This window comes from Ilyonectria robusta, assembly GCF_021365365.1.
Source record: "Ilyonectria robusta strain PMI_751 chromosome Unknown BGZ61scaffold_26, whole genome shotgun sequence".
Taxonomy (NCBI): domain Eukaryota; kingdom Fungi; phylum Ascomycota; class Sordariomycetes; order Hypocreales; family Nectriaceae; genus Ilyonectria; species Ilyonectria robusta.
In genome coordinates this window covers 492,746-518,811 of record NW_025764460.1, presented here as the reverse complement: position 1 = coordinate 518,811, position 26,066 = coordinate 492,746, and the positions used below count along the sequence as shown (strand labels likewise).

The 26,066-nt window shown below is 48.7% G+C and overlaps 12 protein-coding genes across 12 annotated transcripts; 6 read left to right on the top strand and 6 right to left on the bottom strand.

Moving 5' to 3' along the window:
* The first annotated feature begins 563 nt into the window (after positions 1 to 563).
* Positions 564 to 1,080, top strand: BGZ61DRAFT_461228 (uncharacterized protein). Its single transcript, XM_046247116.1, has one exon. It carries the CDS (start codon positions 706 to 708, stop codon positions 1,033 to 1,035), a length of 330 nt encoding a protein of 109 aa, XP_046098223.1. The 5' UTR covers positions 564 to 705; the 3' UTR covers positions 1,036 to 1,080.
* On the bottom strand, positions 1,064 to 3,597 carry BGZ61DRAFT_400347 (uncharacterized protein). The gene is made up of 5 exons (XM_046243034.1): positions 3,190 to 3,597; positions 2,826 to 3,144; positions 2,294 to 2,780; positions 2,147 to 2,251; positions 1,064 to 2,102 (listed from the first exon to the last, which is right to left on the bottom strand). The coding sequence occupies exons 1-5, from the start codon at positions 3,453 to 3,455 to the stop codon at positions 1,312 to 1,314; spliced, it is 1,968 nt and encodes a 655-aa protein (XP_046098222.1). The 5' UTR covers positions 3,456 to 3,597; the 3' UTR covers positions 1,064 to 1,311.
* A 263-nt stretch (positions 3,598 to 3,860) lies between these two features.
* BGZ61DRAFT_461226 (P-loop containing nucleoside triphosphate hydrolase protein) lies at positions 3,861 to 6,902 on the top strand. Its single transcript, XM_046247115.1, has 7 exons — positions 3,861 to 5,269; positions 5,315 to 5,609; positions 5,655 to 5,881; positions 5,928 to 5,934; positions 5,981 to 6,184; positions 6,229 to 6,501; positions 6,548 to 6,902. Exons 1-7 carry the CDS (start codon positions 3,899 to 3,901, stop codon positions 6,742 to 6,744), a joined length of 2,574 nt encoding a protein of 857 aa, XP_046098221.1. The 5' UTR covers positions 3,861 to 3,898; the 3' UTR covers positions 6,745 to 6,902.
* BGZ61DRAFT_430135 (uncharacterized protein) lies at positions 6,897 to 8,984 on the bottom strand (the record flags this gene model as incomplete). The annotated part of the gene is made up of 4 exons (XM_046243802.1): positions 6,897 to 7,730; positions 7,786 to 8,037; positions 8,082 to 8,781; positions 8,884 to 8,984. The coding sequence occupies 4 exons, from the start codon at positions 8,982 to 8,984 to the stop codon at positions 6,924 to 6,926; spliced, it is 1,860 nt and encodes a 619-aa protein (XP_046098220.1). The 3' UTR covers positions 6,897 to 6,923.
* An 820-nt stretch (positions 8,985 to 9,804) lies between these two features.
* BGZ61DRAFT_365017 (Alpha/Beta hydrolase protein) lies at positions 9,805 to 10,857 on the top strand (the record flags this gene model as incomplete). Its single annotated transcript, XM_046241574.1, has 2 exons — positions 9,805 to 9,972; positions 10,003 to 10,857. 2 exons carry the CDS (start codon positions 9,805 to 9,807, stop codon positions 10,855 to 10,857), a joined length of 1,023 nt encoding a protein of 340 aa, XP_046098219.1.
* Positions 10,858 to 11,337: 480 nt separating this feature from the next.
* Positions 11,338 to 12,965, top strand: BGZ61DRAFT_364609 (cytochrome P450; the record flags this gene model as incomplete). Its single annotated transcript, XM_046241534.1, has 4 exons — positions 11,338 to 11,685; positions 11,736 to 12,262; positions 12,307 to 12,589; positions 12,633 to 12,965. The coding sequence occupies 4 exons, from the start codon at positions 11,338 to 11,340 to the stop codon at positions 12,963 to 12,965; spliced, it is 1,491 nt and encodes a 496-aa protein (XP_046098218.1).
* Positions 12,966 to 13,036: 71 nt separating this feature from the next.
* BGZ61DRAFT_461222 (class I glutamine amidotransferase-like protein) lies at positions 13,037 to 13,974 on the bottom strand. Its single transcript, XM_046247114.1, has 3 exons — positions 13,717 to 13,974; positions 13,449 to 13,672; positions 13,037 to 13,406 (listed from the first exon to the last, which is right to left on the bottom strand). Exons 1-3 carry the CDS (start codon positions 13,940 to 13,942, stop codon positions 13,110 to 13,112), a joined length of 747 nt encoding a protein of 248 aa, XP_046098217.1. The 5' UTR covers positions 13,943 to 13,974; the 3' UTR covers positions 13,037 to 13,109.
* Positions 13,975 to 14,452: 478 nt separating this feature from the next.
* BGZ61DRAFT_365067 (malate synthase) lies at positions 14,453 to 14,947 on the bottom strand (the record flags this gene model as incomplete). The annotated part of the gene is made up of 2 exons (XM_046241580.1): positions 14,453 to 14,604; positions 14,650 to 14,947. Coding segments are annotated over 2 exons (450 nt in total), but the record flags the coding sequence as incomplete, so codon positions are not given.
* Positions 14,948 to 16,110: 1,163 nt separating this feature from the next.
* On the top strand, positions 16,111 to 17,010 carry BGZ61DRAFT_538037 (uncharacterized protein; the record flags this gene model as incomplete). The annotated part of the gene is made up of 2 exons (XM_046254603.1): positions 16,111 to 16,418; positions 16,470 to 17,010. 2 exons carry the CDS (start codon positions 16,111 to 16,113, stop codon positions 17,008 to 17,010), a joined length of 849 nt encoding a protein of 282 aa, XP_046098215.1.
* Positions 17,011 to 17,269: 259 nt separating this feature from the next.
* Positions 17,270 to 18,886, bottom strand: BGZ61DRAFT_538036 (general substrate transporter; the record flags this gene model as incomplete). Its single annotated transcript, XM_046254602.1, has 1 exon — positions 17,270 to 18,886. One exon carries the CDS (start codon positions 18,884 to 18,886, stop codon positions 17,270 to 17,272), a length of 1,617 nt encoding a protein of 538 aa, XP_046098214.1.
* Positions 18,887 to 19,559: 673 nt separating this feature from the next.
* Positions 19,560 to 22,748, top strand: BGZ61DRAFT_430130 (uncharacterized protein). The gene is made up of 3 exons (XM_046243801.1): positions 19,560 to 21,365; positions 21,411 to 21,546; positions 21,596 to 22,748. Exons 1-3 carry the CDS (start codon positions 19,731 to 19,733, stop codon positions 22,615 to 22,617), a joined length of 2,793 nt encoding a protein of 930 aa, XP_046098213.1. The 5' UTR covers positions 19,560 to 19,730; the 3' UTR covers positions 22,618 to 22,748.
* A 17-nt stretch (positions 22,749 to 22,765) lies between these two features.
* Positions 22,766 to 24,856, bottom strand: BGZ61DRAFT_558400 (glycosyl hydrolases family 31-domain-containing protein; the record flags this gene model as incomplete). Its single annotated transcript, XM_046255721.1, has 2 exons — positions 23,915 to 24,856; positions 22,766 to 23,871 (listed from the first exon to the last, which is right to left on the bottom strand). Exons 1-2 carry the CDS (start codon positions 24,792 to 24,794, stop codon positions 22,766 to 22,768), a joined length of 1,986 nt encoding a protein of 661 aa, XP_046098212.1. The 5' UTR covers positions 24,795 to 24,856.
* Between the last annotated feature and the right edge of the window lie 1,210 nt (positions 24,857 to 26,066).

Below are 26,066 nucleotides of genomic sequence, written 5' to 3'. Positions count from 1 at the left end.
GACGAGCCTTCTTCGTAGCTAAATCTTGAGGCAATTTCGTGTGGACAGGGCAGACTACCTCGGCGAATTGCTAGCGGAATTATGCCGCGTGGCTTGACATGTGGCTGAGCTTCCAGCCTCGAATACATTACCTCAGCAACTTGTTCAAACCTGCTTATCGTGTGACCGATTTCTGCATGACTCAGCTGCATCATATTCCGCATCTGATAGGTGCTTCTGCTTCGAGTGGGGCATTCTAACACCGCGAGAAACGCTAAAATTGCAGTGTAATGGGGGCTGACAGCCCCCCCCCCCCCGGACTCTCGCAGGAGGAACGAGTTACATGGGGGGGGCTTTTGAGGTCCCCCTATGGAGTAGTACTGTATCGACTCGATAAATTGGCCCTGTTTATAGACTAAAGCTAAGATTTACAATGTTTAGACTTTCTAAATCATTTATTATCATTAGGTACAAAAAACTCGGAAGGCAATAAGTGGGGGAAGGATTCAGGGCCAATTTACTGAGTCGATACGGAGCACGGTATCGTAGCCTCTGTTTTTCTGTATCCCTGTCGTATTTTCGTATTGAGCGTCTCCGTCGCATTTTCGTGCTGACTCTTTATTAAGCCCGGATTATCATCACTTTGCTCAATGCAGTCTCTGGTTCCTTCATCTCAATTATTCGAATTTCGTTACTTGCCTCATTGCAAACTCTCTCAACGTCAATATGCGCTCTGTCAACAGCCTCCTACGCGGGCGGGTTGCCCACCGGCTGTCTCAAGCTACAAAGCACTCACGCCAAATTATTATTCAACGACCCTTCTCCACGCAAAGTCATCGATTTCTCCAGCACAAGTCCCAACCAGGAAAGACAAAGGATGAACTCGGCCAAAACCCGTCGTACCCGGCTTTCAGTTTTGAGGCCCTCGGGGTAAGCAAGAACATGAAGATTGTTCTGCTCGGAATTCTGACCATCTTCGGCACCATTGAAACGTGGGTTTGGTGCAAGGCTATCTGGTATTGGTGGAAGAGCGACAGCGATGTGGAAAAAGAGTAAAGGATTGGCAGGCGCGTCGTTTGTAACATCTCATGTCCAACAATGTAATTATTAAGCTGAAATATAATTCTTCTCTTGTCTTATAGCCTGCCCAAATTGTACCAGCTCTCATCACTCTCTAACAAGTTTGGCGCATGGAAAGTTCTAAACAGATCTGGCTTATTCCCTCTCATAACCTAAGACGACGAAATTGCATTCCCTCCCGGAATCATCAATATTGAACAGATACCTGCATCTATTCCCAGTCGTTGGTGAGAATGAGGTATCGTCATCTCTTCAAATCCCTCTCCGCATAGCACCCCCAAGTTCACTGATATTCCTCCCTCCGATCGACGGACGTCCTGGAACACGATGTGCCATCCTCGAGGCGTCGACACGTTCATGAGCACGCATGCTCGACGTCAAAGCACGACTGTTCCCATCGGTAGTGAAGCAGACTTTGGATACGCGCTGGTCTTCTTGTTCTCGAAGAATTTCCATCAAAGCCTTCAGATAAGGAAGGGTTGCCTGATCCTCAGCCAGTTGGAGACCGTCAAGGACCCAAATTAGCGACGGCGGGGCATGACTTAGGAGAGCTCGGATGATCCGCAAAGCAACAGAAACACTCTCCATGCTCCCATCAAGAAGGCGGAATTGATCACCGTCGAGATCTTTGGTCGCAGGAAACGTGGCCGGCAGGAGGTACGTCAACTGCGTGATAACAGAATACAGCAGCGCTATCAGGCCGGCCTGTCTTCCAGAAACATGGGATGTCTTGGCGAAAGCATAGCGTGGCTTGCAATAGAAGGACACGCATGGTAGACCTGCCTCCATGCTCACAGTGCTGAGGCGCATCGCTGCTTGGGAGAGACCAGACCCGTATGGTGCTACCGGGACACCTCCAACCCAAAGCATCTTTGACTTTGGAGCCTGGATCCATATCTGCATCTGCATCATAACCTCCTCTGGGATACTAGACGATGGAGATGCCATCACACGCGAAATATCTTCTCGGCCGTCTTCAAGGTAGATGGCGATTAACTTCGAGAGTTGTTCAATCTCATGTCGGGAACACAGCTCATCAGAGTCTATGAGGTCAGCCGGGTTACCTTGCCAATGACAGAGTTCTTACCGTCTTCAGAAACCGAATCTTCCTCATTAAAAATGTCCGCTTCATTTGACGTGGTGACTTTGGACCGTTGGACTGCGTCGGGAGTCCGCTTTTCTAAGCGATGGTCTACGTTTGTTAAATCGATTCGTTCGTAAGCACAATACGTACCATGTACCAGCTGCTCCTCGACAGATACCAAAGTCCGAACTGATGAATAACCCAAACTCTCTTTGGCAAATGCGAGTTTTCGCTGGGTTGTTTCGATATCGTCGTTGCGACTTTCGCTCCCCACCATTCGGAGAGAGAGAGCATGACTGACCATGCCCTCAATCCGTTCAACCCGACCGTTTGCAATGAACTGGGATTCGTCTCTTACTCTCTGGACTGTTTTTTGTATTCCCCGCACCAGTCCCTGGACTGTTTCGTCGTAAAAGTTCTTATTCAGAGCTGAAAGAAACCGGTTCTTCTTCCGTTTGAACCAATCCATGGTGTGGCAGAGCAATTTGAAGACTCCTACATAGAGCTCGACCACAAGCCTTCTCATTTCTTGACTGTCTGCAATCTCAACACTCTTGGTAACAAAGTGCAGGTCACTTGAGATGTCGATAAGAGCCATGGAGAACCCTTCGGCGATTTTCTTGTAGTTTGTAGAGGCCTGAAATAATTAGCGACTGCATAGACTCCAAGAGTTGGCGATTACCGTGACAACTGAAGACACGACCCCAGTGATCAATGAAATGTACTTATCCCCACTGGGAATAACGTTGAAGAGGTATGAATGATCATTCATCGTGTCCAAGAAATCGAAAAACCGATCCTTTGCTTTCCCGAATCCCTTGGTTTTCTTGGCAAGCCATGCATCTTGAGATTGTTCAATTGCCCTGCGTAGGGTCTCGATCGTGGGAATGCTGTTGGCCGGCCGAATAGACTCTTGGTCATCATGAAAGAGGTGTTGAAAGTTTTGCCACGTTTCTACTAATTCTTTGCGCTGATTCTCCAACGGGCCGAGGACATCGTCACTTTATGGTTTAGTGTACTGGCCGAGTTGCAAGAGTTGTATTCACCTTTGGCTCTCCCCAAACTGGAGCCACTTGTTCCATTCAATAGCTTGCTGCTTGAATCTTGGTTCTTCGTCATCGTGCTTCCTCACTACTGCCCCTAAGGCTTGAGAAAGTGAATCGTCTGGTTCTGCTTTCTCCACCTCAAGACTGTACTGGCGGACCATGGACGTGATTTTGGGTGTCTCATCTGCCATTTGCATGACCACAGCGATGCTCGTGAAGCATTCAGATCGGCGATTGTATCTGTATGAGGGCTTTTTGAGGCTCATTGCATTGGGTAATTGCTCACTCGGTTGGAGACAGCCATTCAACGCGTTGCTGACGTGGGCAAGTCTATTCCTAGCTTATTACAGGCGGGGTTACGACAGATATGAAACCAAAAGTCGCCTAAAGCTACCCAGATGAGGCTGGGATGTCAGACTGCAGGAGCTGAAAAAATGTCGCCCGAGGATTGGACGACATGGCGCTTACCAAGATAATGGATTGGCTCATGGGACCATTTCGCAGGGGTTTCCAAGCACTGCATATGCAGCCCGAATCTGGAGCCTGATTCTTGACAGGGGTAATAGGATGCATGTCAGACAAGTATCTGATGAATCGCCCGCTCTGCGACATTTTCGTTTTTAGCCTCAACTTCGTTGGTACGAGACAAAACAAAGATAACTCGCCTCCATTCTTGTTTGATCGGCAGTTCACTCAGCTGCGACCTCTCATGACGGAGGTGTATATTTGCGAAGAACCCATCGCCGTGCATTCCATGCACACTGACCAAGGAAAGATGGCCTTGGAAGAACCAGACCATTCGTCTGATGCCAAAACTCCAACAGAGCATCTCAAAGATGATACCGATGGCTCAGTCGAGCCCGGTGAAAAGACCCCCGCGGCGGACACGGACAAGGGTGAGCAAGGGTCCGAACCAGAGGACATAGTCGGAACCTCGGCAACGCTATATTGCAAGATAAATGGGCGAGCTCACTTTCTCCTCCTTGACTTCGGTGTCTGGGTCTGCCCGCTATGCGAAGAAGATCTGGAACTGGGTCGATCGCGCCGACGGTTGCCAAGGTCCGGCCCGGAGGAGGCTGCGAAAAACGACGAACCCATACCGGACGTTTCATACTCAATTGAGTACACTGATTGCGCAAATTACAAGATCGCGAGGGAGAACTGGGAGGGAAAATTCGATCTGGCTGTTGCTAGAAAAGATGTTCGAACCGCCGATCGCTCCGTTTTTGAAGTCGTCACCGTGTTGGAGACGTCGTTACCCGACAGACGACTCGCGCCTTTTGAAGTCGACGAACTTTTGAAAAAAGGAATCTTGACCGATCCCAACATAAGGATCACAGTCAGCAATACGCTGGTGACCATTTATTCGACTGCGCTGATTCAGACGATCCGTAACATCGTTCAGTATTACCCAGAAAACCTCGGGGGTGATGTTATTGAGCTGAAGGCGCCATATATGCTGTTGGGTCATCATCTCAACGACCTAGAGGCTTACTTGGAAGCTCATCGCGTCGTGGGTCCTTCAGGGTCTGATTCGTCGGTTGACAAAACCACCTCAGTCCCTACCAAGCATGCATATGCAAACGTTGGAGCAGAACATCTTTCAATCCTTGTGGAATACTTCAAGGAAAAAATGTACAAGGACATGATGGAAGAGAAATCTCGCCATGATCGAAACGTCTGCACCTTCAAGATGCTGTGGCTTCTCTACAGACCTGGGGTCACAGTGTATCTTGAATCCGGTGGGAAGCTGTTTGCATTTGTTGTCAATTCTCTCGAAACCTCTGACGTCAAAGGTACCGCTGGGGTACGACGGGTCAAATCTTATACCATCAACATGTGGAATTTGGATTTCGACAGTCGCTTTGTTGGACGGCGAGCCAGAACAGTCACGATTCCGCACTTTGATGGGGAACGACGAATCAATTCCCTCAAGCTCTTCCCGTGCGAGTTCAAGGACAAAGAAGACGGCGGAGAGATGCGACGGAGCCTTGAAGAACATGGAAAGAAATGGTACGAGCTTCTTCGTGGAGGGCAAGTTATTTATTCGGGTCGGTTATTGGATGCTAGCAAGAAACAGGTGAGTGACATGTTTCAGCCTTGCACTGATTCTGACGAATTCTAGTTCCAAGGCCGAGTCGTCGTCGACATGCCGTCCTACTACGCCCAAGAACCCTCTCATACACCAGAAATTTGCAGTATCAATGACCTGGGTGAAGAGCTCGCCAAGTGCTACTGCGAGGATTGTAAAGGTTACAGACCGCACCCTCCGGAAGACTTTCCATGGACGCGCTACGATCTCATCGATCCCCTCGTCGACCAGGATCTCGAAATACCGGGCTCAATCAATGGGTCCCGTCATCGATATGCTCTTTGCGCCCGGTTGCTTCATGGCTTCGATTTGAAGTCGAGATCGTGGGGTAAGCGGACCCGACATGGTGTTTGTTCTTGCTAACGCAGATTAGTGATGCTTGACGTTGAATGTTGTCAACCGCCAAAGATGAACGTGGGAGCCATTGAAACTTTGGTCATGCCTTCTGAGAGGAAGGAAATGATCAAAGCCCTCATTCACAAGTTCACAGATTCCAATGCTTCCACAGGACCTGGTTCGTGGAGGGCCGATTTCCTTGAAAACAAGGGCGAGGGACAAATCTTCCTGCTCCACGGAAGCCCTGGTGTTGGAAAGACCTATGTGAGTCCACAATTTAAGCTGCTTGAGTTGATGCTAACTGAATCAGACTGCAGGTAAGTTGATGTTGGGTGATAGTACAACTGATAGTGACACGAGTAGAATGCATCGCCGAGTACACCGGTCGCCCAATGTTGTCTTTGACCGTGGCAGATATCGGAACCGATGAAGTCATAATGGAGAAGCAACTTGTGAAATGGTTTCAACTCGCAGAGAAATGGGGAGCAGTCATGCTCATCGACGAAGCTGATGTCTTTCTTGAGAAACGCCAGGTTTCTGATCTCAAGCGAAACAGCTTGGTCTCTGGTAAGATCAATGATGGAAAAAAGGTTCTCGCTGACAGCCAATAGTCTTTCTGCGATGCATCGAGTATTATCGTGGTGTCCTATTCCTCACAACTAACCGAGTTGGCCAATTTGATGATGCCTTCATGTCACGAATTCATGTCGTCATCTACTATGACAAACTGAGAATGGAGGACCGGAGACAGATTTGGTCGCAATTTTTCAACAAGCTCGAAGATGAACGAGAGGACTTTTTCATAACTCGGCGAGCAAAGGCATTTGTTCTGGAAGATGACACCATCTGTGAAATCGAGTGGAATGGAAGAGAGATTCGCAATGGTAATAACCTATCCATCCACGCAAGCGTAACTAACGCAGTCGACAGCTTTCCAGACGGCCGTGTCCCTTGCCGAGTATAGGTTCCTGCAGAAACCTGACAAGACCAAAAATGATTGCCCAACTCTCGATCAAAAGGACTTTGAACAAGTCTGCAAAATGGTCCGGCAGTTCAAGGAGTACCTTGTCGATGTCCATGGAGTTGATGAGGATGGTCGAGCTTTCATGCGTAATGAAAGAGGTTAGCCGACAGCTCACAGAAATCCAGTCGCATCGTTAATATGGCATGCTCAACTACACGTCTAAGCTCCGGAATTTTTCTTGATTCCGCTAGGTCTACATGGAACTATGCATAAACTTCAGACTGCGGCGGTGGACGTACTGACAATGTGAATAAACCTGTGCCAATTTTGACTAATTTGCATCTATTCCCAATCAAAGTGAAAATTCGAAAAACTGCCATGTACGACTGAATCATCCAATAAACTATTAACATGTTCTCGCATTATTGAACCCCCTGGAAATTGATCCGAAGAGTCTTGGAACGCTGAGAATAGTTGGTCAAACGACAGGACGTCGTTTGGAGGAAGAAAGTTGTCGGATTCTTGAGCCGGGTTAGCAAGTTTTGTTTGAAGCTCTTGCAAACCTTGAAGGCGTTTCCACAACCGCATCAACGGGCTTGATCGAGTGCTCAGCAGTTTGATTAGATTTAAAGCAATGTCAAACTCTGCTCTTACGCTGTCCCAAAACGTAGAGCTAGCGTTTACGATTGCCAACAAAAGGTTGCCAAAAGCAGTGAGCAATGGATGTTTAAAGAATATTGCATGAGTTCGAATAGAGGCAGTATTGTCGTTGAGATCTGCAAGCATCTGCAGTGTCTCTTTTGCTACTTTCATAGCCGTATGAGCATACTTTTTGTGCTGGTTGATTTGCCCTGCTGACTGCAAGACTGGTCGATAGATTAAATTGCGGACATGACTTTTGCGGAAGAACAGGACGGCTTGGATGTAATTTGGCTTTTCCAGCTCACTGCTGAGATGTAGTGAAGTTTCGTTTAAAGTTAGATGTTCAGGAAGCTGCTCATACCAGTGGATGGTTTGATAATCCAGGTAATCCAGATCGTCAGTGTTGATTTTGGCTCCATTTTCGCCTTGACAATTCAGTGCCTGCCAGGTTTTCCCAGCCAGCTTGGTCCAATCAAGCAGACAAGACAAGATGGGATTAGAATTGTCCTAAGGTGGTTAGCATAGTTTGCAAGGGGCAATACTCCCAAGGGTCAATACTCACAAGTGTAAATAGTGACGGATCAACGTAAGAATCTTGAATGGAAAAGGGGATTCCTTGGCCAAGACTGGTTCTCCTTTCAAGCATATACACAGACCAGAATGTTCTCAAAGCGTCTGATCGCTCTTCAAGATTTGGAAAGGCATTCTCCACCATCAATCGACGGTGCAATCCCATTTCGAGACAGAGTCTTGCTGCAAACCCAATAATCCGGCCTGTTCGCACTTCTTCATCAAGGTGATAGTGGTATAGCGCCTATTCTTGTTAACACCGCCTCGCTGGCAATAGGTTCTACTCACCACAAGAACGAGAAGCTGAATACCATGAATTCCGTTGGAGTTCCAGATCAAACCCTCTACTGCTTCTGTAGTGCTTTCAAACAACCTCTGCGCTTGGTCGTTTCTGCCTCCACTTGCAAGTGTACGCCCGATGGCTAGGACAATTTTCATCTTGTTTGTCTCATCATTGAAAAGAGTCTCAACCAAAGAACCTTTTGCCAACTTGACTCCGTCCCTCGAAGCGGATTCCAGAGATGCAAACACATTATTGGCTGTCTGCATCATTCTGTCGCGGTCTACCACGGGGTATAATGAGCCTACCCCATTGCACCATTGATCAATCAGATCAACTGCATCATCTCCTTTTATATCCCACAATGGATCCATAGTCAAGACCTTCATAAATGGCCCATATTGTGCCAGGCGAGACGATGATGGACATCCAGGCGCGGACGTGGATTTGCTCAATATGGCTGCTGGCATCCCCATTGCTTTGAGGTTTCCACTGACCACATTCAATGTGAATTCAGAACTCGAAGGACCGCAGAATTCAGGAGACGTTATACTGGAGTCACTTTGTGGTTGGAAGCTTTGAGACGTTTGTGCTGGGGATGCTTCATTGGACGTGGATTGAAGACTCCCCGGCACGATTCCGGCTGCTTCGGCTACCATTTGAGAGCCGTCATCAGGCGCCATCACACTATGAGGTTTGTCAGGAGTTCTTAACATGGCGATCAAAACTCACCCTCGGTCGGGTAACTGGTCAGGTAGGTAATGATACCTGTGTCCAAGGTAGATGCATGGTGCGGACTTTGCCACGCACTTCACGCAAGGCTTCCCGCCATCGCACTTGATCTTTCGTCGCTTGCATCGATTGCTAGGCTGTTTAGTAAAGAATTTAAAGAGCCCATTATATCTTACCATGCCTGATTCACATACTGTGATCTCCGAGAGCGTGTTTGGTTGGATTTCTGTTGCCTCGTCTCCATTTCAATTTGTCCTTAATTGACAACAGCAGAACGCATTTCCAGCGAGGCACTGGTGTACTTATGTGATTGCGGGGTAACTTGTTGCGGGGAAATTACTGCATTAGTGGCCATTAGACCTCGGAGAAGGCATTGGTGCGGTCGCGAGCAGAAAGTAAATTAGATCTGAATTGTTTGACAGATTCTGAATAATATTATTTAAAAGGCAGAAACATCGTAGGCGCCATAGAGTAGTCCATGGTTCAAGGATTTTGGGGAGCCGTATTGCCTGGCCGTGTGATTGAGTAGGTATCATTCCATGATGCCTGAGGTGACGAGATGAGCATTGTTAGACCCAAAATCAGTGCCATGGACTTGAGAAAGGATCAGACAACTGAATTATGTAACTTGAGCCCCGTACTGGGTTCAAGATTCCCTGCGTAATATAAAGGCTTATGACCCGAATTTGACGAGACTCGAGATGACGGCTAAATTCGACTTGCGAACAGTGGGTGGACAAAACCACCTAAAAGGGGGAGAAATCTCTCCACCATCGACCTGAATTGACGTAATAATATACCCGTCACAGTAACAGGGCATCTACGGCAGAATCCATATCGGAGCTTCGTGTGCAGATCTCGGTGTCGGAGGCCGAGTCCGTTCGGAACGGAGGCGCGGAATTTAGTGTCTGAAATTAGCCCTCTCCTCGGAATAAATACCTGTTCAAGTGCATCGAATTGAACGGGCATTGCTTCAAGATACTACTCATACGTTCAATCATGAACTCATTCCCGCCCACTGGTGATGCATATGTCTCCAAGACATTCATCTTCAAAACGACCAAAGACGGCGATATCCATGTTGACGTTGCGTACCCAGAGGTCACAGATGGGACAAGCACGGTTCTAATCCACTATCACGGAGGATTTCTGGTAAGAATTAAACCGGTGTAAAAGACTCGATATTAACTAGTATAGGTCGTTGGAGACCGATATTCCTTCTTCCCATACTGGCTTCTCCATGCCTGCACCTCTCGGAACTGGATTTTTGTAACTCCAGACTACCGGCTGCTGCCAGAAACTACAGCCCATAGCTCACTTCAAGATGCTGTAGATACGTATTCTTGGGTTTTGCAGTCTCTTCCGCAGCTACTCGGTCGTACAATCAACTCGGTCATGTTGGCAGGATCAAGCGCAGGGGCATATCTCGCTCTTGCAACAGCTGCGACCGTCGAAAGACAGCCTAGTGCCCTTTTATTGATCTATGGTATGCTGGATCCTACATTTCATCGATACACAAACCCCGGAACCAACATTTTTAATCGGCCGATGATTGAGACATCTCCCATTTTGGGGAGTTGGCCAAAATGGGGAGCAGGTGATGACAGACAGGTGCTATCTACGTATCCTTTGCCAGAAAACCCTACTGGTGACCCTAGGTTCGCCTTGGTCGCGGCTCTTCATATTGACGGCTTGTTTCCGGACTACATGACTGGTACTACAGGGATGGGGCGCATGATTGCCGAGGAAGGGAATGACGCAATTCCACAACATCACCAAAGTCTGTTCCCTCTGGCATTTGGCAACCTCGAAAAATTGCCTCGCACAATGCTTCTTCACGGTAAAAACGATTCAGCTGTTCCAGTGGAGCTTAGTGTACGAGCTATGGATAACTTGAGAGCGGCAGGAGTCGATGTTTGTGCAGAGTTTCCGGAGGATGCAGAGCATGGTTTTGATGCAAGAGCTGGGGATGTAAATATCGAGACATCGAGCGGAGAAGATGTTGCAGCTTTCCAGAGCTTGAGGAATGCAATCAACTTCTTGGCTAGATGAGGGGGTTTGTAATATGAATACTAGAAAGCTTTCCCTTGGAAGCTATATATTTAGTGTGAATAACAAGAATACCTTATCCTGGGAGAAGCCTTGATTAACATGCAGCGTATCTGGAACCAAGATGTTGTCCGCCGTGTTTTAACATAAGCGCCGAGACTGAATGAATCGAGATTATAACTTACCAAGCCAACGAAACTTCTTCATTCGCATGTCCTCCGAGGTAACGACGGTACAACTGCCGGCGGAGGGGATTCGCGCTAGTTCCGCGAGACGCTAGTTCCGCGCTGATCTCTTCCGAAGATTCCGCACGGCACTTCCTCTCGGCAGCCAATTCAATCGGGGTTTCTTTAATATTGACCGAACTACAGCGGCTTCTAATGGCCATGATAGATATATAACCTCTTAGAATAATGTCTGAATTCTGTACTCAAAGCAAAGATGCCAAAGTCAATGCAGCCCATGATTGGCTTAACAGCCATGATGCCAACAGTTACGTTGCTGGCCCTGACCTTCTTTCTACTTGTGATTTCACAAATCGTCTACTACACCTTCTTTCATCCCCTTGCAAAATACCCTGGGCCTGCTATTTCAAAGTTCACCAATTTGTGGAAGGCTTATCAGCTATGGAGCTTGCACATGCCTGAAACTCTGACACAGCTACACGACAAGTACGGCGAGGTTGTACGTGTTGGTCCAAATGATTTATCCTTCAACGGTGGCAAAGCAAGCGCCCAGATTTATAAAGCTGGGCGTGGCTTACCAAAAACTAAATTCTACAATGGATTCACTACATTTAATCCAAACCTATTTGGGACGCAAGATGAAGAGGTAAGCCAAGATTCTAGTTGAGTGTCGACGGAGCTCATGTCGATCGGTAGATTCATAGCATACGCCGTCGACAAATGGCCCATGCATTCTCCTTGCAATCCATTCGAGGAATGGAAAGCTACATCGACACACACTTGTTGCAATTGCGCAAAAACCTCGATCATTATGTGAAGACGGAAGAGGTTTTCGATCTCAAAGAGTTGATTGCATTTTACGTCCTCGACGTATTGGGTGAGCTTGCTTTCAGCAGAAGCTTTAATTCCCAGGTTGAACAAGATTCGGAAAAGCTGCCGCCAATCAACGACCACATCTACCTCAGTTGTTTACTGGGTATGATGCCTGAGATGATGCCTTTCCTCAAAGTAGTGGCTGCTTGGACACCACTGCCATGGTTTCAAGGACTCTTTCGAGCTCGAAAGCTGTTGAAGAATTTGACTGCAGAGTGTGTCAGCCACCGAATGAGGGAGAAGATTAGCAACCGAAAAGATCTTCTCACATGCCTCATCAACGCAGTCGACCCAGAGACTGGAGCTATTTTGACAGAGCTTGACATCCATACCGAAGCTTTTGCGATGATGTAAGTGAGTGCTTGAAACAAAGTTCTTGGCTTACATATTGTAGAGTTGCAGGTTCCCACACTACATCGGGTACCCTCACACTCCTGTTTTCGCACATTCTTCAAAATCAAAAGGTCTTGGAAAAGGTCGTCGCTGAGATTGATCAAAATCTATCGCATATTACTGATGAAATAAACCCAAGTGATGATTTGGAGCAAAGTTTGCCCTATGTCATGGCTTGCATTCAAGAAAATTTCAGAATTGCGCCAGTTTTTACTATGCCTTTGGCACGCAAGGTCATTACGGAAGGAGGCATTGAGATAGACGGACACATCATTCCAAGAAATGTAAGGCTTCCAGAATCGTCTGCTACAAAGCTGACTGGCATAGACGACTGTTTTCAGCTTGAATCATGTTGTTCACCATAACCCGTCTATCTGGGGATCAGATCATGACAAATTTGACCCGTCAAGATTTCTTGGGCCCAAAGCAGATTTCTTCAAGCGCCATTTGACTCCCTTTAGCATTGGCCATCGCATGTGCATTGGGAAAAATATGGCCATGACGAATATTCTCAAAGTGCTGACTACCGTTTTGAAGCACTACCAATTAGAAATGATGGACCCGAAACAGAAAATATCCACGATTAGTGTGGGAATTTCTGAAAAGGACGTCCCTTTGGAGTGTCGTGTAAGGAGACGTATTCTATCCGATGCGAGCTAGGTACACAGGCGTATGCACAAGGGTATGATGGCATGTAGCGATATGAAAGCACGGCTAGTAGCTGGATTTAGTCTAAAGGCTAAATATCTTATTATTTAACTTTGATCTATTGTTCATACCAGGTTGGCTATTGAACACTAAATGCTAAGAACGCTTGTCAAATAAGAATTTAGGTACTGCCTTGGCAAATACATCTCCATCATGCTTGGTATCAATCTTTGACAACGCCTCTTCATACTGCCGAGCCTCAATCAAGCCTTTCTCGAAACGGGATTCCAGATACTTCTTGATGATGAAACCATTTGCCTCAGGATGACCTTGAACGCCCAGTACTCTCCCTGGCTCGTAGATAAACTGAACTTCTGATATCGCACTGGAGCCGATAATTTCCATCCCAGGCGGAATACCCACGACAGTGTCCAGGTGCATTTGATGAAGATTCTAACATGTTAGAAGCATTCAATTAAAATCTTGAGGACTCACCAAATGGTCGGTCCCAAACAGATCGATGCCGGATGGTGTGAGGTCGACTTTGGTAACAGATAATTCGCAGCCTTTTGGATTCTTGATGACTCTGCCGCCCAAAGACCTTGCAAGAATCTGATGCCCGTAACAAATGGCCAAGATGGGAATGCATTTTTTATACGATTCCTTGAGAAAGTCCATGAGCTTAAACGCCCATGGATAATCATCATAGGCGGCGTATTCTATTCATGTTAATTTCTGATGGTCTGTGGATTGGGCAACATACTTCCTGCAGTCAAGAATAGCCCATCAATCTCATTCAGCTGAGGATAAGACTGCGCCCGTACAACATCCCATTTTGTAACCTGAAGCTCCGGAACAGGTCCCTCAGCTTGCTCGAAACCACGGCGCAAAAGTCTCTCCACAATGTCCCCGTATGAGCCTTGGGTATCTGAAATGGAGCTGGGAGTCTTGTCGGTTTCCAAAATGGCCATGCGAAATACGGAAGCCATTGTAACTGTTGGTATAAGCAATCGGCAATGCTTACCAGACAACATCGAGGGAAATTCTCGCATGGGACAGGGACTTTTATGCCAATGATGACTCATCCTGTTCTGCTTAGAGGCTCCATCTTGCATCATTCGTCGTGGGTCTCGGCAATGATCCGAACGATTGCGACACAAGCCGTGAAGGATACAAGACCGAAGGGCTAACCTGGTTGACCAGAATTGACATCTTGGACATGGTTGAGATTTAAGAAGAAAAAATGTTAAAATTGCTCTTAGTACGTCTGGGTATAGTTAAAATTGGCGATGGCCTGTATCTCTAAAAGCTCCCACAAAAGTCCTCAAATAATTGACTAGGCTGCCTGGTGTTCTCTTTTAATGCGGCTGATTAAGTGAACATAAAGGTGAATATTTTCTTTATTTTCTGGTGCATTTTCGACAAGCCAGAACTTCCGAACGGACTCGGGTCGTAAGCCGCGCTCGGCACATAGCCGAGCAACTACGGCACCAGTAGTACTAATGAGTAAGGCAGATTAATGTGGGAAGCTTTCGATCAGTGCGTAATTTATACTCCTTGGCTCCAAGGATGAAATCAATTTGACGCCGAACAGCATCAAACAAGTTGACCTGGCCTTGGAGGACATTGTTCCAGGCTGGAGTAAGTGAATCTCCATCAATCAGCCGTGTTAAAATGCGCAAATCAAATTCCATACCTTCAAAATCGGCCATGTAGGCGTAAACATTTGAGTTGAGGGCATTCACAATCATCTTTCGATCAGTAGGGCCGGTGATTTCCACTCTTCGGTCAGCCAAGACTGGCGCAGGTGAAGCACCTCGCCATTTGCCATCATCTCGGATGTCTTTTGTTCCGGACAAAAACTCGGGAAGCTCTCCGGCGTCAAACTTCTTTTCGCGAATTTCTCTGGTGAGAAGTATTTGTTTGCGGGTTCCTTCAACAGAACGGTGCAGGATGTTGAAGAACTGGCATGCTTCATCTGGTAGAATCTTGCGGCATCATCGACTTCTCCGGGTACAGAAAATTGGTGCGACTTGTGGGGAATGAGAACCATGGTGATTAAGAAACAAAAATTCAATAAATTAGGATGACTTTTTATACCGTCAGTTGTCAGTGGAAACATACTCTTATTATACTTCTTTTGCTATTCTTGATGCCCTCCGAATTTCGGTCCCGGGTAGCCCGGAGGTATCTGTCGGAGCTTTTTCCCGTGCTCGGAAGCCGCCGAGGCCACCCCGAAGCCACTACGAAATGTTCCAACCCGACTCGCGACAATCATCGGCAAGGAACTCGATGATTTGGCTTGTGGCTAAGTCGGTTAAGTAGTCCGAATAATTGAACGCCGCTTTCAATGTCGGGTGACCTGATGCATCAAGGCCCTGCTCTCCGAAGCCGACGATGTTCCTCAACTTACTACTTCTCCAGATATCCGACTCTCTGAGTATTTATCACCTGGATAACTTTTATGCTTATGAACCCAAAATTTCCTCAAAATTTCTTTGGATGACGTATTCTTTGCATTTTCTTCCGCTGGGCATGATATTATGGTCACAGACTGGTGACTGAATACCATGGCTCATTTCCCATTACCTAGTGGGAAGACATTTTATTGGCAACAATGCAAATTGAATCGGTAATTTCTTGAGGCTGTTTCGCCGATCAAATGTTTTAGAACCCATCTATTGGCCACGAGGTCTGTTTCAACACGTATGGCTGACCAATCGTGGAATGTTGTTTCATCATTGAAACGACATGGGTAAGGCTCCTGATTTACTGATCGCCCCAAATTCCGGGAAATACGTTGATTGACAATAAAAATTGAGAGACAAAATGTTAGGCCGGAGAAGTAAAAGTCGACTTACTATAGAAGCTGACGAGGAAAGTCAAGATTGAGGCTCCAAGTTCCGTTCATCTCGCTTGTAGGGTTCCCAAGTGGGAGCGACATCCTGTAAGCTGTTGGTTCCAGTTGTGAATCCTTCTATGGGGCCGTTACAGAACTTTGACAGGAGGAGCGTTGTTGCACCATGATGTAATAAATATGAAACACCAGCTGACAATCAGTTCATGCTTTGCCTGCCCTGCCATCTTGAGAATATTATTTATCCAGCTCTCGCGCTGGTTTCGCATCTCACTCTTCAGTCCAACCAATATTGACAGCATGGCTCGTCTGTTCGCCTTCCTCGCTCTCTGCGGCGCATTCGCCACCGTGGCCGCAGATGCTGTCACGGAGACCAACCTCAAGATCTACCCCTCTGGATACTACTTCTACCAGTACAGATCCATGGACGCGTCTATCGTCGATGTCAACAATGACCTGACTACATTTGCGCTCCGTTGCCCCCCGGCCGATGCCACCGAGCTCTATTGCGACTTTGACGAAAAGACCCTCACCTATGGACCTACAGTCATGGAGTTTACCACGATTGAAAGTGCAGAAACTATGATTGCGGAATTTGACTCTACTTTGTGCGTCTAATGTCGCACTCACCTGCGACTCCAAGTGCTAATCCGCTGCAGTATTTACAATCCCCATTGTACGAGGGTCAAGACGGAGGGTAGTCCGGACACTGTAACTTGTACAGTTGAAATGACTGGAGAGAGTTCAGGAGTTCTAGTGGAATCGACAATAAGTACGGTTTATAGCAAATTCTTGACCTCATCGATGAACATCGCCGTCACGGCCGGGGCCAGTAAGCTCAAAGGACAGGAAACGGCAACCCCCGGCGCCTCTGCCACTAAGACTGCCACCGATACTGAAACCACTGTCGCCTCATCATCTTCAGATAACTCTACGGTATCGAAAACTGCCGACGCCAGTGCCGGTTCTAGTTTCTTGACTTCTGCTTCCAAGGTGGAATCGACTGGTTCTGAAGCGGCATGGACTTCTGGATTGACATCGGCTGGTTCTGAAGCAGAATCGACTGGCTCTGAGGGTACACCGACTGGATCCGAGGCGACACCGACTACCAGCAACACGGACAATGCAGCTGGGCCAATCAATACACACAACGCCGCCCTTATGGGGATGGCCGTGATGGGTGTCGCTCTGCTGCTATAGCACCACCCTGCTAAGAGTGATCAAGTGCTCAGTTATGGAGCGGGTAGAAAGTGTTTAATTATGTATGTAGAGTGCTTGTAAGCATAGAATGCAAATATCATCGTGGGATCAGTCTCAGAGTCAAGCACATTATGAATGAAAGTAATTTGAGGCACTGAATCAGCTGTTAAACCACGATTGCCAACCAGCTCAACAAATCGCATCAGTCACCCCTCAGTCAAAAATCGCATCAATCACCGTCCAGTCAACAAATCGCATATCACCCCTCCTTTGTCAAAGCATCTTCGCCCTCAGCGTAAGCGTCAACCTTGTACTTGGCAAACTCCCGAGTCTTGACATTCCGAGCAAAGAGAATATCTAGCTCCTCAAAAGTCTTGTCCTTAGTCTCGGGAAGTCGGAAAAAAGTCCAGATAAAGAAGACAAAGGCACATCCACCCCAGAAAAATCCAGTCTTGCCCTTCCAGTCTCCTGCCGTCGGGTTGAGCATGTACGGGTTGATGACGTTGCAAATGATCTGAGCAATGTAGTATGTAATTCGGCTAAGACAGATGCTCTTGTTTCGCAGGCGTGTCGAAGATACTTCGGCGATGACGGCGTAACAAACTGGCCCAACCGTCATGTAGTAGACACCCAGCCACACCAGCATCAAGCTAGCCTGCGCATAGTTGCTACCATTAGAGTCACCAGCACCGACACTGATAAAGCCAACGGTCAACAAGATGGCTGTCAAGAGCCCAAGGCCCCAGAGGTACAATGTGCGGCGGCCAAAGGGGCTCAGTAGATACCAAGACACGATTGTGCCGACGGATGCGATCCCAAGGCCGCCAACAGACATCCGGAATGAGATGGATTCGGGGAGGCCGGCCTGGACAAAGAAATATGTAGGAGTTCCACCCATTGCTGAGCCACAAAATGGCTGGGCAGCAAACGCCATGCAAGCAATCTCGGTGCGGCGTCGGTCGACTCCGCGGAAGCAGTCTAGGTAGGAGGTGCCCTGGTCAATGGACATTTCGATTTCATTCGTATGAACCATCATGGCCACCGTCTGCTTCGCTTGGTTTTGGTTCAAGTTGGAACCAAGCCGAGTGACGGACCTTTCTGCTTCCTCATAGTTGCCAACACGGATAAAGTACCACGGTGACTCTGGGGCGAACCACAATACTGCGAACAGAGGGAGAGGCCACGCCCACTGGATCGCAAAAGGAACGCGGTACGACCACTGCCCTGGCTTGTCGGAGAAACCAGACTGAACACCAGCCGAGATGAGTTGACCAAGCGCCCAGCAGAGGTTGACGTAAACGGTGAGATAGCCACGCAGGGCCATCGGGCACACCTCGGAGGCATAAGCTGGAGCCATGGTTGCAAACACGCCCCAGGGAATACCGCAGAGGAATTGGCCAACAAGAAGAACAGGGAGGTTTGGGGAGAAGAACGAGATGAAGATGCAGCCGCAAATTGCAGCCAGGGAAGCTAGGAGCACCTTGCGATAGCCGAATTTGTGGGTAAAGTAGCCGTTGGCGAATGCGCCAATGATGGTGCCGACGCTTACTGCATTGCTCAGACCGTTTTGCCAGGATGCAGTGATTTGGTAGCTATCCGACTTGGGGACGTATTCGCCGTAGTGTTCTCTGAAGGATGGCTGGGCGAAGAAGGAGGAGATCAGGACAATGTCATAACCCTCCATGATGATAGACGTCGACAGCAAAACGGACCACATGACGGCCTTTGGATAGCGGCGGATGGCGTCGGTAAACTTGAGGTTGTGCTCGTCCTCAGCAGCCTGCTTGGCAATGGCCAGGTCTTTGGTGGCGTTGTAGTCAGTGGCATGGTCTTCTTCACTGACCCTGGCCACCTTGTCGTCTAGATGGGGAGACATTGTTTCGGAGCCAGTCATTCGTAGTAGAGGATTGAGAGTGGATGCCCTGTTGAGTTGAAAGTACGAGGGTTCACATGAGCGGAGAGGAAGCCTTATGTATGTTGTGCGATGAATATCGGAAGAAGCTCAGGCTAGGTCTAGACTCCATGCACTGATCTTCACTACAATTACTCCGTACAGAACCCGGGGTAGTAACAGCAGAATGTGGAGAAATCCTCGAACCTGGAGTGCTGCAATACCCGATGACCCTGGTCTACCCCGCCGGAGACGATTTGTGAAGCATCGCGACCACTCCGGTGGGGGATATTGAGCTATTCTTGATGAATTTACCCTCTACTCCCGATTCGCTCCGTGATGAGACGAGACGGCTAATGAGAAATGGGACGGGTAAATTTGGCTGAACAAGGTACCAGGAGGCGATACAGTGCATAGTGAAGCTGCTTGTAGCAACAACTGCCGGTTGAAGTAGTATTCACAGTCATTGCATGGTATCAATAACACGATTGTGGGCTGAGGCGAAATCCCCAGAAGCAGTCCGATGGGGATAAACGAATATGGGGCCACTAATTCGGTCACTAACTCAGTCACTAACCCAGTCACTAACTCGGTATCTGAGATGGCTAACAATTGCTCACACGACTGTCTACCCCGCATGATTCTGTTGCACAATCATGATCATCATCTTCCCCGCAAACAACTCGGCACTGGCTCTTCGGCACGCAACGACTCCACGCGTCGATTCATTCGCACTCCAAGTCGGATCCTGGGCGGCTCCCTACGATAATCCGCTGGACTGTGCAATGCTGCTGTGCGCCGGGCGGCAAGACTGCCTTGTTCCCGTGAAATGGCCGAGAGCCAGGACGAAGGCTCAGCCATCAAATGCCACATCTGCCAGAGCGTCTTTGCGCGCCAGGAACACTTGACGCGCCATATTCGAAGCCATACGCGCGAGAAGCCCTTCAAGTGCGTGCAATGCGGAAAATGCTTCTCGCGGCCGGACGTGCTGAGTCGACACACGTCGTCGCATGCCCAAGATGCTACGGAATACCGTGGTGTTTCTGCGAGAGCGTGCCAGGAGTGCGCAACGAGCCGGGTTCGCTGTTCCAAGGGCATGCCGTGCAAGCGATGCCACGATAGAGGCCTGGGATGCAACTATCCAGTCGCCAGGAAGCGCAAAGCTACTTCATCCGGCTCGGGCAACACATTACTGAAGAGGGCTTCTACCGTACAGGTGGAATTGGAAGAGGCGCCGCAAGTGGACATGGATGGCAGTCCACAGGGTCAGGCAGAGCCGAATACAGCCATCTGGGCTCAGCCAGTCAACCCGATTGATGCCGATATACACCAAAACACTGGCGAATTTACCGTTGACAACCTCGACGCCTTCAACCCCGACCCGGCATTCGGCGGTGAGGTCATGGGCATGTCGGCTGTGAACTGGCTCTCTCCCCAATACCAAAATGTACTCGAGTGGGATAACCAGCTTGCAGCGGTGTCATACGGCATTGGATCTGCCGACATGGGATTTTATTTCCCTTTCAATGCGGTTGAACCTGCACGAAACTTGCCCGACGTGAATGGAGACGCGCAGCCTCTGGACCCGGCCATGATGTTTCCGCCCCAAGATCCGCGCAGTGGACCAATGGAAATGGAAAAGACGGGGTCGTCTTCTGTCAGAAGTTCCACTGGATCCGTTGCGTCAAAGATGACAGAGGGGCGGTTCTATGTCGATGGGAATGCCGCGAGAGCTCCTTTCGGAGGTCAGCTAACTCACCGACACTCCATCATCACCTCTTCCGAGGATGGCGTTGAGGGGAATACTCCATTGAGCGAGGGTGCGGCAGTGAGTAGCTCCAGAGACTCGAATGCATCTCAAGCACAGTTGGTATCGGACTACGCCTACCAAAATATGATCCGAGGAGTACAAGCAGATGTCCAAAGACACTCACTAGACTGTGAATCGATTTCAATCCCATCGTTAGCCCACATCAGAGCCTTTACTCGTCTTTACTTTGAGAATTTCCATCCTACATACCCATTTCTACGGAAGAGCTCGGATTTGTTCGATAGTTGGAGGCTGCTGCTTGCTGTGTCGGCTGTTGGAGCTGGTTGCTCCCGGGAAGCACAGACTATCAACGCAAGAAACGCGATGCTTGAGCTGATAAAAAGGCATGCAGTGTTTGGGAATTCGGGCTCTCAGATTAACAAGGAAGATATCTGGACACCAGGACTCGAGCCTACACCAGACCATCCTGACCTGCCCAGTCTGCAGGCCGGGATTCTTAGTATCCTCTGCATGGTCCACAGCGGGAAAAAGACAATGATGGAGTGGGCTATGGAGAATCGACATTGTATTGTTCAGCAGTGCAAAGCGATGCAGCTTCTTTCTGGTTCAGAGTCGCAGGTCGATCCGGACACCAGACGTGAAGCCCACTGGCTTGAGATGGAGGGCAGAATTAGGACTGGGATGATGATATGGGTGAGTTTCCATTTCCAGATATTCGAGCGGCTTCTAATCATACAGTTGCTCGACTCAATTTTTGTATTCGAATTCAACTGCCCGCCTTTGTTGCAGCTCGGCGATGCCACCTCTCCTCTCCCATGCTCAGACGACTTGTGGGATCACGGAACCGAACACACTGATAAGAGACAAAAGACCGGTTGGTGTTCCTGTTAGGAACTGTAATTGTAGATGCTAACACAAAACAGTCACACTGATAGAAGCAACTGAGATCCTGTACATGGAGAAGCGCCTACCACCGAACCTCGGCGACTTTAGCAACATTTTACTCATCTACGCGATCCTTCGAAGAACCAAAGACGTATTGCATCACAACCAGAGCCGATTGTCGAATTGGACGCCAAATGCCAAGATCCAATCACGGACTGTCGCCCAGCCCACCTCCGAGACTTGGCCGCCGTCTCTCCCCATCATCTCCAAATGGCGGAACAGCGCCTGCGATTGTCTGGATATCCTCCACTGGAACGCGAACAGCGCGGCTGCAAGGGCTGGAGGCTGGGAACATCCCACGATACTGCATCTACACCTTTCTCGTTTGCTCTTACTCACACCGACCAGACACATGCAGTATGTCGCTGCAGCGTCGTCACCAATCGCACCCCGCCGAGGGCAAGATGATGCCAAGTATAGAGAAGCGTGCAGCCATCTTCAACAATGGGCTATCCGTGATCAATTCAAGGCAAGGCTCTCCATGGTCCACGCTGGAGCGTTATTGTGGCACGTTCGCCGATATAGCAGTGATGGCTTCCTGGAGCCTTTTGCGATTTATGTTGCGACTCTAGCGATTTGGGCATACAGCGTATCCACGCAATCCATCAGAGGTCAAGGGCCAGATCCTGCAATGCCAAATTCAGGACCCTCGCCCACGCAACAAACGCCCCAGAATGCGACCAGCACAGATTCAGACGAGGAACCCGAACCTGCTTTTATTCACCTAGACCGACCGTGTGATGACGAAATGGTGCAGATATACGTACGGCTGGGGCATAAAATCTCAGGCTACATGCTCAGAGTAGGCAATATTTGCAGCCCAGGCGCGCCTAGAAAAATCTTGAAAGAAGGTGTACGGTTGCTCTCCAGCAGATTACGGATTCTGCCTGAAGACAGCCTTGTTGATAGATCAGATGTCACAAACACATGGGGAATCGCGGAATCGTTTAAACAGACATTGGGATATTTGATCCAGGCAACAGCCACCGACAATCCTTGACCAGATCAAGTCGTCTTTTCGTGGGCAAGTCGGATGATCATCTTATCTGACTGGCTTGGTGAACAAAGTCAGATGCATCTATCTTAAACCAGACATCTAGTAGCGAGTAACAAATACTAAATCCCTTCAACCCTGACCTTGGCCTGATTCACTTGACAAACACAGGCATCTCACTGAGAGGGCAAGACACTAGAACAGCTTGTCCCCCGTCGTATGTCTCATTGCCCGAAAAAGCAGTCCATCTCTTCCCAGTTTCCAGAGGGGGCAAGTATACCTCCATGTTTTTCACCTCTGGGCCGAGTACCGGGCACACGAGATACTTGTCCCCATACATGTACTGCGTGGAAATCTCCCAGCACTTGTTGTCGTTTGGGAATTCGTAAAACAACGGCCTCATGATTGGGCTTCCCTTTTCATGAGCCTCCCTCATCAACGTCCGCGTATAGCCTCGGAGTTGTTCTCGAATCTGGATATATCTTCGGCATATATCGTAAACGTCAGGCCCGTATGACCACACTTCGTTGGCGGCTCCGCTGCGGCACGTAGCGCCACCGGAAATCCCAACTTGTGGCTGTCTCGGTTCTCTGTCACCATGGAGTCGCATCACAGGACAAAAGGTACCCCATTGGAACCATCTAACGAAGAGCTCACGGAACTTGTCGTCGTCGGGATCTCCGCCGTGGAAACCGCCGATATCTGTCGTCCACCATGGCAGCCCTGCAATTCCCATATTCAGACCTGCGGTCAACTGGTTTCTCAAGCTTGACCACGACGAGGCAATGTCGCCGCTCCAAACGAGAGCTCCGTACTTTTGACTTCCAGCCCATGCGCAGCGGAGCAAGTTGACGACATCAGTTTGGCCCTCGCTGACCATTCCCTCGTAGAATGCTTTGGCGTAGTCGACGGGGTAGATGTTGCCAATCGTCAGGTTGGATCCAAGAAAGTATCGATAGTTGTCAAAGTCGTAGGCAGTGTACTCCGGTTCCGCTTCATCTAACCAGAAAGTCTTGATACCCTTGGAGTAATAGTTTTCTTTGACTGTCCTCCAAAGATATTTCCTCGCCTCCGGATTGGTTACATCGATATGAATCGTCTCACCTTCAAAATCTAGTCCAGTCCGCACCCCTCGATCTGTCCGGATGAGGTAGCCATGCTCAAGCATGTGCTGATAGTTTTCAGACTTTTTATCAACAGTAGGCCAGATCGATACCATAAGATCAACTTTCATCTCTTTGAGCTCCTTCACCATGGCATCTAACTCTGTTAGTGTTGTCTGGTTATACCGAGAGGCGCTTACCAGGATCAGGCCAATAGAGCGGGTCAAACTTCCATTCTCCCTGCTTTGGCCAATGGAAAAAGTCGATGACGATAAGGTCAAGAGGAATACTCCGACGTTGATATTCTCGGGCAACCTCTAGCAGCTCTTCTTGCGTTTGGTACCGCAGCTTGCACTGCCAGAAGCCTAGTCCGTACTCCGGCATCATAGGGACTTTGCCAGTAGCATTTGCGTAGGCCTCTTCGATCTCTGCCGGAGTATCACCAAGCACAATCCAGTAGTCTAGAGCATTGGTCGAGTAGGCTTCGAAGCTCATAATGTTCGTTCCAAAGACTGCACGGCCGATGGAGGGGTTGTTCCAGAGCAGTCCATAACCAAGTGACGAGAGTGCAAATGGGACACTAGCCTGTGAATTGCGGTGGGCAAGTTCAATATCCTGACCTTTGAGGTTCATTTGATGCTGCTGATACTGGCCCATGCCAAAGATCTTTTCGTTTGGATCGATGCTTTCGAGACGCATCGTCAAATGGTAGTTGTCGGTGCCTGGAATTGGCCGAAGCTCACGAGCCTCGACCTCAATGGCGCTGCACTTGGGATCAAGAATATCCCGGCGGTTGCGTGTATACTCTTCGAGGATTATTTGTCCCTTTGCATTCTCGATGGTCACTTTGCCAAGTCTGGAAATAACAGCCTTGGCTTTTCCGTTACTGATGCTTGACGACTCATCAGAGATGGAAATGTGTGACTCGGTTGGCAAAGGTTGCTCAAGGGCCCAGTCCTGTGTTGGCATCACGCCAGATTTAGTGGCGCGCACACGGAATGCATTCGGTCCCCATGGTTGGATCCAAAGTTGTTCAGCATCGTACTTGTAAACTAGAATGCCGTCTCGGTTGAAAAACATTTCGAAGCGGTCAAAGTTGCTGGACGTATGCGACAGCTGGACTTGGTTGACGAGGTTTTCACAGCTTATGGTAGGATTTGGATGTTATGAGCTATTTAAAGTGATGTTGAGTAAACGATCCTTTATTCCTCCATCGGACATGATGACTGATCAATGCTTTCATTGTCATTTGAAGCCTATCGTGATGTAACGCTACGCCACCGGAGCGATGAGATCTACATCTCACCCCGCCGGAGTTGTGATCCCCAACCCCGCTGGAGTCAGCCGATGCTCTGATTTTCCACGTCCTGAAGAACGTGAGCATGTGAGTTGCATGAAATTGCACGGAACGGAAACAAAGCACCTGAGCGACGCACAGCAAGGCCTTGGTCCGATGGGAAATTCCCCGCCGGAACTATGAGCATCAGGAATTCCCAAATTCGAAAGTCCGCGTCATAAATCGCAGCACCCAAATTTTAGCCTGCCGCCAGGTTGACTGCTGAGTGGGCGCTGTTATTAGGGCGCTGTTATTAGGGCGCTGTAGGTGTCGTGCCCCGGCTGACAGCGGAAAATTGGCTTCATTGACGCTGTTTTGCCTGATATGACGTGAGACGGATTGCTCGTGACGAAAAAAAGCTCTACAGCACACAACAGCTTCGTCTGGAACATTATTTACTGCTTCAGAGTCTGGATCATTTTGCGGCTTGAAGCGGGATGCGGCCTAGATCCCACCGGACGCGTGTCTCAAGGGTGTCTGACCCAGGAAGGAGAGCCAACATCGAGGCAGCCATGTCTAGACTAGGTAGGCATCCTCAGACAAGAAGGTCATGTCCGACATGCCTATGCAACCGGGATGCAGTCCTTATTCTCAGTCTCACAGTGACATGGAGCTAACTTCTCTTTCTTCGTATCCACCGGAAAAGCAGCTTTCTTGCCCCATCGGGAGCCACCACATACTACCAAACCTCCACATTGATGCATGAAACCCTCCCGTCTCTAATATCCACTAGGCTGAAGCAAAATCCTGGGGTAAGTCTGGGGGAACAAGGAGAACCAATCTAACTTCTGTCTGCTCCCTCAAAGTGAGCGAGTTGCCGGCACAAGATCATGAAAAAGGTTTCTTCCACAATTCAAGCATTTCCTACCCAATGCTTCCACGATGACCAAATATTGAGCTTTTCAGCTTGGAAAAGTAGACCTGTATGAATATGTAAGTAGTCGGCCCAAGGAGCCGAGCTCTGACTCTTTCCCTCCCCACGCATCACCTTTCACCGAAGCAACGATGCCTTCTTC

Coding starts and splice junctions, on each gene's coding strand:
- BGZ61DRAFT_461228 (XM_046247116.1), top strand. CDS start 706: ATGCGCTCTGTCAACAGCCTCCTACGCGGGCGGGTTGCCCACCGGCTG.
- BGZ61DRAFT_461226 (XM_046247115.1), top strand. CDS start 3,899: ATGACGGAGGTGTATATTTGCGAAGAACCCATCGCCGTGCATTCCATG. Junction 6,185..6,228: donor GCGAAACAGCTTGGTCTCTG/GTAAGATCAATG, acceptor GACAGCCAATAG/TCTTTCTGCGATGCATCGAG. Junction 6,502..6,547: donor TGGAAGAGAGATTCGCAATG/GTAATAACCTAT, acceptor CGCAGTCGACAG/CTTTCCAGACGGCCGTGTCC.
- BGZ61DRAFT_461222 (XM_046247114.1), bottom strand. CDS start 13,942: ATGGCTTCCGTATTTCGCATGGCCATTTTGGAAACCGACAAGACTCCC. Junction 13,673..13,716: donor GCTATTCTTGACTGCAGGAA/GTATGTTGCCCA, acceptor TAACATGAATAG/AATACGCCGCCTATGATGAT. Junction 13,407..13,448: donor TGTTTGGGACCGACCATTTG/GTGAGTCCTCAA, acceptor CTAACATGTTAG/AATCTTCATCAAATGCACCT.
- BGZ61DRAFT_430130 (XM_046243801.1), top strand. CDS start 19,731: ATGGCCGAGAGCCAGGACGAAGGCTCAGCCATCAAATGCCACATCTGC. Junction 21,366..21,410: donor GGACTGGGATGATGATATGG/GTGAGTTTCCAT, acceptor CTAATCATACAG/TTGCTCGACTCAATTTTTGT. Junction 21,547..21,595: donor TGATAAGAGACAAAAGACCG/GTTGGTGTTCCT, acceptor AACACAAAACAG/TCACACTGATAGAAGCAACT.
- BGZ61DRAFT_400347 (XM_046243034.1), bottom strand. CDS start 3,455: ATGAGCCTCAAAAAGCCCTCATACAGATACAATCGCCGATCTGAATGC. Junction 2,252..2,293: donor CGAGGAGCAGCTGGTACATG/GTACGTATTGTG, acceptor TAACAAACGTAG/ACCATCGCTTAGAAAAGCGG. Junction 2,103..2,146: donor AGATTCGGTTTCTGAAGACG/GTAAGAACTCTG, acceptor CTGACCTCATAG/ACTCTGATGAGCTGTGTTCC.